The sequence below is a fragment of the Oratosquilla oratoria genome, chromosome 1, assembly GCF_046742065.1.
Source record: "Oratosquilla oratoria isolate Oo_2021 chromosome 1, ASM4674206v1, whole genome shotgun sequence".
Classification (NCBI taxonomy): domain Eukaryota; kingdom Metazoa; phylum Arthropoda; class Malacostraca; order Stomatopoda; family Squillidae; genus Oratosquilla; species Oratosquilla oratoria.
Window position 1 is genome coordinate 16,819,064 of NC_134777.1, and position 8,083 is coordinate 16,827,146.

General features: G+C 42.4%; 1 protein-coding gene across 2 annotated transcripts; it reads left to right on the forward strand.

Moving 5' to 3' along the window:
* Nucleotides 1-4,571: 4,571 nt before the first annotated feature.
* Nucleotides 4,572-7,252, forward strand: LOC143030247 (uncharacterized). Of its 2 annotated transcripts, none has more exons than XM_076193405.1 (2): nucleotides 4,572-5,203; nucleotides 5,427-7,252. In XM_076193405.1, exons 1-2 carry the CDS (start codon nucleotides 4,726-4,728, stop codon nucleotides 6,485-6,487), a joined length of 1,539 nt encoding a protein of 512 aa, XP_076049520.1. In that variant the 5' UTR covers nucleotides 4,572-4,725; the 3' UTR covers nucleotides 6,488-7,252. The 2 variants fall into 2 exon arrangements, with proteins under 2 accessions (XP_076049520.1, XP_076049526.1); XM_076193411.1 differs by having other exon boundaries at nucleotides 5,526-7,252.
* Nucleotides 7,253-8,083: the final 831 nt, after the last annotated feature.

Genomic DNA, 8,083 nt, shown 5'->3' on the forward strand with positions numbered 1-8,083 from the left:
GCGACGTCGTGCTGGCGGAAGAAAGGGTCACCAAGACGAATAACCTAAGCCTGGTCAGCCTGACCTTTACCCAGGTGGGGGTAGAGGGGGAGATAAAGGCAGCAGGTGGGCGAGTGAAGGGTATGTTTGGAGTGGTGGCGGTAATGGAGTCAGAGATGATGGAAGGGGGAGGAAGGATGGGCTAACCTAGTCTTGGAGTTGTGCAGGGATGTGATAGAAGGAAAGATACAATTGACAAGCTTATTTATGCCTAGATAAATATATAGTCCAATCATAATCTAAATTATTTAGCATTGTGACGTCATACGTTTAAATTGAGTCAGTGCTTCTTAACGGTTTCCACTAGTCACACCCCATTTCAATTCGCAAGCAGACCTGTAAGGGCCAATAGGTCTGCTGCTGTTTGCATTTCCTTTGTATAATGGTGGTGGACGGGGTAGACGGTTGAGGACGTGGAGAGGAGCATTACTGAAAGAACGAACCTGAAGGGGACAAGATGAGAGTAGGAAAGGGATTGGAAGAAGAGGTGGGGTTAGGAGGAGGTAGTGGAGGGGACGGGTGAGCGGAAGGGGGAGGAGTGGAGGGGACGGGTGAGCGGAAGGGGGAGGAGTGGAGGGGATGTGTAAGCGGTAGGAGAAAATAATAAAAGACGTACTAATCCACGAAAAGCTCTGCACAATTTTAGCTAATGAGAATCTGTTAGTTACATAAACCTAGAGGTAATTTTGTACTGCGAGTATATTAACTTTTTTCCCTAATGATCTACCAGTGGACAAGAGATCTGGTAAATATCTAATGAACTCTGAGAGCTGATACGCACGCTAAAGGGACATTTGGTATAATTTACTATAATCACTCTCCGACCTAGTTGTGTACTAAGATCCCTCGTCGGTAGGTTCTTCCTTTCAAATCCTTTATAATAATTATTTATTCTTTACAAAAGTACTGTTTACAATAAATAGTAAATGAATATAATTGGTTAAAAACAGGGAATAACTTCTAAGACTGAAAGCAAAAAGCAGTTCGTGAAATGCATTCAAAGTCATTTTTAAGTAAGAAGATTTGCGCTGTTGCCACTTCTACTGTGTTTCGTATAACAAAACTTCATCGGTGATTATCATCATCAAAATATAATTCATCATACTTTTTGTAACTTGTGTGGATTACATATCTGTCCTTGTAGATCTCGCGTAAGAACACAGGAAGTGCTACGCATGTTTTCTTTTTCTTTATACCGACTATGACTACCTTTCTTGCTCCTTTTTATCTCTTGTTTGTATATGTTTCTTGATAATGTTCGGTACTGTTTGTGAATCACTGATGACACTGGACTATAACGTTTTATATTGGTTATTGATACACTGTGAAGAGCGCTTCACACTAAATCATGTAACATTGTTGCACAGTCAAAGAGGTATATTTAGATCAGCTCCGATAATAAATATCTATTCAGAATTGCATTTCTTGAGTGAGAAATGTACCGAGTTCTGTTCGTTGTGTGACGCCATTATGTCGATTAGTTCTTGCGGAGTTTTAACATTAAGATAACTTTTATAATATGAAAATGTGTATTTTTTATAAGTTTTAGTATTTAGGGGTAAAACTAAACCAAAAAGTGATTTTTATTTTTCAAAATGTTTACGAATTCAGCTCCAGATATCTTTCTCAATGACACGACGTAACGAGACTCGATGCTGAAAATTTGACATCACACCGAAAAGCGGCATGACGTCATGTCGAGCGCCACTTGACGTCACGGCGAGACGGGTTTTTGGCACGTTTTGTAACGAGATGCTGGAAAACGACGAGAAAGTGAAGACGATGCCGAATTTCCGGAGCCTGTGGATGACTGTGTGCGTGGAGGGGGAGGGGGAGGGGAAGCGGGAAAGAAGACCCAAACGTCAAGGGTTCACGGTGGGAAAGAGGAGAAGGCAGAGATGAAGGACAGGGGCGTTTTCAGGAAGACCAAAAGGACGCTTGCGGGAGTTGGGGTCAGCCTACGAGTGAAAGGTTTAGGGCGTGAGTACTGTGTCAGGATGTAAGTAAAATGAGTATGAGTAAAGAAGACGTTGCGAGCAAACTGATCGAAGGGGCGAGGGTGTCAGATAATGGGTTGATGGTTTGAGCAAAGAGACGAGGATGAGATCGTGAGGGAAGGAGATCCGATTGAAAATACAAGTTAGAAGACAAAAAGACACAAAACAATATAGAACTCATATAAAACTAAACCGTTTGTATGAGTCTTACTTCTAAGAATCCGAGTAATTTATGTAAATTATCAGCTAACACATTTAAAAACAAACCGTTTATAGAATTCTATTTCTAAGTATTCGAATATCAAATGTAATTTATCGTCTTCATTCAAGTGCTGAGCTACCAGCCATTCCAGCACGCGGACGTTTCACCACCTTACTGGACACACGGTAACCAGACAAAATGCCACAGTCTTATATTTTCTTGTTTGTAACATAAAACTCTCCCTTTATATAAATATAGAATAAATAATACACGTATAAAGACACAAATAACTACATGTTTGCACTTCTGTTTTATATATTTTATATACAAAAATAAAGCAATTTACATACAATATTAAAATCAATTGGGTTATGAAATTAACATTCTTGGTGCTTCAGGTTGACCGGATTCCATCGAATGTTGAAATTGGTCCTTGCAAAGAATTTCTCATTCGATTTGCGCCCTGCACTGCGAACCTGGCAGAGATTAAAGAAACTGTTTTGAAGGTTCTTGTACTCCCACTTCTGACGTTTCTGTCTGTGGACATGATGTCGTGTGACAATTTGTTTGTGAACATGATGTTGTGTGGCATTTTGTCTGTGGACATGATATCGTGTGGCATTTTGTCTGTGGACATGATATCGTGTGGCATTTTGTCTGTGGATATGAAGCCGTGTAGCGTTTTGTCTGTGGAATGATGTCATGTAGCATTTTGTCTGTGGATATGATGTCGCGTAGCATTTTGTCTGTGGGCATGATGTCGTGTAGCATTTTGTCTGACATGATGTCGTGTGGCATTTTGTTGCGGACTCATTAAAGCATCCCTTGACAAACAGATGAATATTGGAGGTTTCCTTTCAATGTTGCACCCTGAAGAGAGAGGGGCATGTATATGAAGACAAACTCCCCACTATATCTAACCTACAGATATACCAAAAGCCTTACTGAGACAGACCGTTACATCACCTATTAAATCATCTCTGAGCAAACAGATTAATATTGGAGGTTTCCTTTTAATGTTACACTATGAAGAGATAGGGAGCCTTATATGTATCGAGAAAGAAAGCAAGCATCACACTCAATTCAGAGATATATTACACCCGACGTCTCGATTCCCGTTCAGGGATCATTATCATGGGTGTGCATGTTACAGTGAACTCAATTTTGTGTGGTCTGGGGTGTAACTGTGAACACAAAAACAAAAATATACAGGTCACTATGACAAATTGCCAAATGTGTACGATTTAATGTCTTTTAACAATCAAAAAGGGAAGAATGAGTATTAAAGAATCATAGGTAATTTAATTGTAAAACCAACAGGTTAACTCTTCCTTTAATCTAAATCTTATATGGAAAATTACTTATCAAAGGACACAGTAATGAGTAATTAGTATATACTTTCCATCAAAATTCATTTCAAATATTTTCCAAAATTGTCATAGTATTATTTGCTAATGGCTGCTAAATGTGTGGTTTCAGCCGACGTTGTGCTGGATTGTGTACTGAATTCAAGCAGGTAACGTCACAAAACAAATAATATTAGGAAAGGTGACAGGAAATTAACTGGAAGATATTCCTAGCGGAAATGGAACGAGATCACAACTCTGTATAATCTTAGAACGCCACAAAAAAAATCGTAATAAAGATGTTTGGTGAAACATTCCAACCTGTTTACAAATATTACCAATAACGAAACCATCAAACTTACATATTATTTGTTCACATGAAAAATTTCAAACATTGTTTTGACTGGGCTAGAATTTTGTACATTTATCACGTAACTCAATTGTCAACAGAAACATAGAAAACACTCCTATTAAACATTTTTAACATTAGTAGTGGCTTGCCTGAGTTAGATAGTTTCTTCATTGATAATACTTGTAAAATGGTTGTTTAGTACGATGGTGATCATACTTTAACTTTTTCTTCATAAATCCTAGTATTCCTTGCGTTTACCCTGTCTGGTTTTATAAAATAACTAAAATAAAATTATAACATTGACAGCATCAACAAGTTCTGTCAAGATGGAGGAACGACAAAATGGCCGTCATCAGCGACTTCGGGGGAAAGAAGGACACACGTAGGTGGGATGGGCATGGATGGTCAGGATTAGTAAAATTGTTTTGAGAAATGTCAGAAGGGAATAACATTGAACTTTGACCCTAATACAAAGAGTAAATAGAGGCGTGGAAGGAGGGGCTCCGAGAGTGGGAGGGAAAGCGGTAGGAACATGGGAAGGGTTAAGGGGTGGGGATGGGGGGGTGAGTGGTAGGGGAGGGACGAGGTGTAGTGTTTGAGGTTGGGGTACATGGTAGCCAAACGTAGCCGTGCACTCGAAGGCAAACGATCTGCCCACTGTTTTTTGCATACTGACTTTGAAAACAAACTTAGTGAACGTGTGAAGGAACTGAACGTGTTGACCCGTCTATCTTTAATCAAGTGAACTATTGAACATTGCCTTTTTTGACATTTTGGAAACTAATAGCAATGCCTGAAATAAAGAAGGAAGACGGAGGAATTTACGAAGACGTTAACCAGAACTACGCTTCTTGGGAAAACCTGGACATCAAGCAAGAATACATTCTACCCCATAGCTCTCCAGAGAATGTGGCTAACGAGCCGGCCCCTGCAAGCAACGACCGCGAAGGTATGGTGGTGACCCCAGCCTCACAGAACTGTGACGATCTTCTGAACAGACTTAGTGATCACGGCCAGAACGCCATGTCCCCAGTTTCTGGTCTGTATGACGTTGGTGGTACTTCCAATGGAGGACCTGCGCCCTCGACATCAGGCTATGTCGTCATGCCTTCTACCACATTAAACGGAAGTCACCAGAACGACTTCGCTCCTGATCATCTGCGGGATTTTGAGGCCATTGACAGGGATCTGTACTTGAAAGGCTTTGACGGAGATGCATTCAAGCTTGAACCCACCAATGGTGAATATTTACAACATCTTGATCCTCGTAAGTATTTTTAATTTTTCTTTTTACTTTTAGATAACTTGTTCCCTCCGAACACTTGATTTCTTGAAATATGTAGGCATATAGTAGTTAGTCTGGTTGCGTGTTCTATGCTGGGTTACGTTGCTCGGGATTTTAAGAACTCGAAAACTGTTAATCGCCCTTTCATACATTTCTGAACTAAAAAAAAAATGCCCCCTTTAAGAGTTCCCTTTTGTCTTGCCAGTTTTTTCGTTCCTTGAAGCCCCGAACAACAACGTAGTCCAGATCAAGAAAGAACCAGTCTCATCCGAAGGCTTCAGGGGATTGCTTACACCTCCTTCAGAGTCTACCAACAACGAGACGAGCACCAACTCCATAAACCCTGGTCTTGTAACTCGGGTGAACTCCTTCATGCTCTCCGGCTACATGCATCAGTTAAACCCACGTGCTCAATTGCAAGGATACCCACCAGGAATGCACGCGGCGGGACCGCAAAGGTCTCCTTCTCACAACCTCTTTACACACGCGCCACCACCACACTTCCCTCCCGCACCCTACCTCGGTCCAGCCATTGCACTATCGACCTCGTCCCCACAGTACAATAACCAAACCATGGGTTACTGTGTTGGACCTTCGGTCGTGTCCACTGTGCCATCTACATATGCATACGTAGCTCCAGGTCCTTCTTCAGGTCCAAACTACACTACTGCTCCCGCTAGCAATGGCACGACTCCTGCACCTACTACGACTACCTCTGCTCTCGCCGCAACGGATTCCCATCATACCTGGGGGTCTGCAAGGCCTGCCGTTGCCCAAAGCTCTCGCTCCCCGGATTCCAGCTCCCAGCAGCAACCTCCGTACATTTTGCCTGGGCAGATGATCTCTCCTATGTCTATCCACATGTCACCAGGAAGTAGCCTCCATTTGGACCGCGGATGCAATGTGGGGGCTGCCGGAGGCGGTCTTCTGCCTGTGCAGGGTCTCAACAACAACTCCAACAAGCATCAGGGCCACGGGAATGGCAGCCGCCCCAACTTCAAGGCCACCAAAGATACCATCAACGCTGCTTCCCCTGGCGTCATAAGGGCCCGTTGGGGAAAGTCGAGTGATGGCACTAGTAATCATGGAGGTCAGTACGCAACGTGCGAGTTGTGTACTGCCAGGTGTGCCTCCACGGGGCACTTGAAGCGTCACAAGAGTGCCCATGGTGCCAATCGTCGTTTTAAGTGCCACGTCTGTGACTGTTCTTACAGTCGGCAGGACAATCTCAAGAAGCATCTCTCGGTTGCTCATTCGTTGCCTTAAAGTGATGAATTTTGTGATAAGAGAAGTGCGGGTACTTGTGCAAGCATTGTTGATACCTGTGACTTCGTTGGTTGACACCGGTGTGTGTGTGTGAGTGTGCAGATATGGAGTGACTATGTAAGGACAGAATTATAATCCTTGGTCTTATATCATACATGTTTTAGATATGTATTTAATTTTTGTGACTTGCGACACTGCCTCTGACCCAGAGCAGTGGGCAAGGTGCAGGGATGACCCGTCATCCAGGAGGTGCTAAGATGGGAGGGAGGGTGGAGGGGAGTGGAGTGTATTTAGGGATGGAATGGGTGGGAATGATTTTATGCCTTTTTCTTTTTGGCTACCTCCCTTGTAAGGGGGGGAAAGCCTTGCTATATGTATGTATTTAATTTTTAAGGCAAGGTTTCAGGCCAAGTAGCACTTGCCTGTAAAATACCTGACACTGGTTTCTCCTTTTGAGGGACGACCATGCATTTGAAGTCTTGTTCTAAGATTGTTACTTCTAATACTAATCTATTGTTCCATCGTTTGGTGGGAGTACTGGTGATTTACGAGAATGGAAGTTTGTAATAACTGAATGTTTATTTTAAATTATTTAATGTCTGATGTTAGCATTTAGTCATTCTATGCTCAGATAATTTGTCTGTGATTGCACTCAACAGTATGTTGCAGAATAATCTTCAGACACTAAAATTAGTATGTATATTTTGTATGGAGTAATCTTAAGTTTTGTCACCCAGAATGATTTTATAAGTAAAGTGTGAAACAAGGCTGTACACTAGTTTTCTTTCTGCCAATTGAAATTAATGATTCACTCTATCACAGGAGCCATCCATAGTTGAATGGAAGTTTGGCGGCAATAAAGACTACAAAATGGATTTGGGTTGGATAATCATTGACCTAACTTCTTGTCATTTTCATCATCTTCATCAGTATCACAAATAATACTTGTATTTGCCATTTCCGCCACCTTCGTTGTATAGCTCAAGAAGATACATACGTGCATACACCAAAAGTTTTTTTCTTACACGGGAGGTAGCCAAAAGACAGGCATAGAAACCACTCCCACCCACTCTTACATACTCCACTCCCCTCTACCCTCCCTCCACCTCCTGGATGACGGGTCATCCCTGCATCTTGTCCACTGCCCTGAGTCAGAAGCAGTGTCGCAAGACAAGCGAACATCCACAGCAAGGCCCCTTCATTAATTCGGCGACCCCCCCCCCTCTCCGTCCCCTCATGCAGAAAAGGAGAAGACTGGGAGAAATAAATTTATTTCTTCTACATACTCCCTCACCCCCATCCCCCCCTCATGTATCACAACATCGTCCAGACCCACAATTTCCATTTCCTTTTTTCTTTTTTTTCTCTCTCCAAGCGGGATTGACACTCACGGTCCGGGTCTTGATTCAGTGACTCCACCAATGCTACCACCGCTTTCTCTGACAAGAAATTAACGCACCAGGAGTCGAAAAAAGAATTCAGACAGTTTAAGCCTTGGAAAGTGTCATTTTTCCACCTTTTGTACTGACCGGCGATTGGCAAATAATCGACGTTCTGACAACCACCAGTGCACGGACGAGCAACAATTAAATCAAA

Coding starts and splice junctions, on each gene's coding strand:
- LOC143030247 (XM_076193405.1), top strand. CDS start 4,726: ATGCCTGAAATAAAGAAGGAAGACGGAGGAATTTACGAAGACGTTAAC. Junction 5,204..5,426: donor TTTACAACATCTTGATCCTC/GTAAGTATTTTT, acceptor TTGTCTTGCCAG/TTTTTTCGTTCCTTGAAGCC.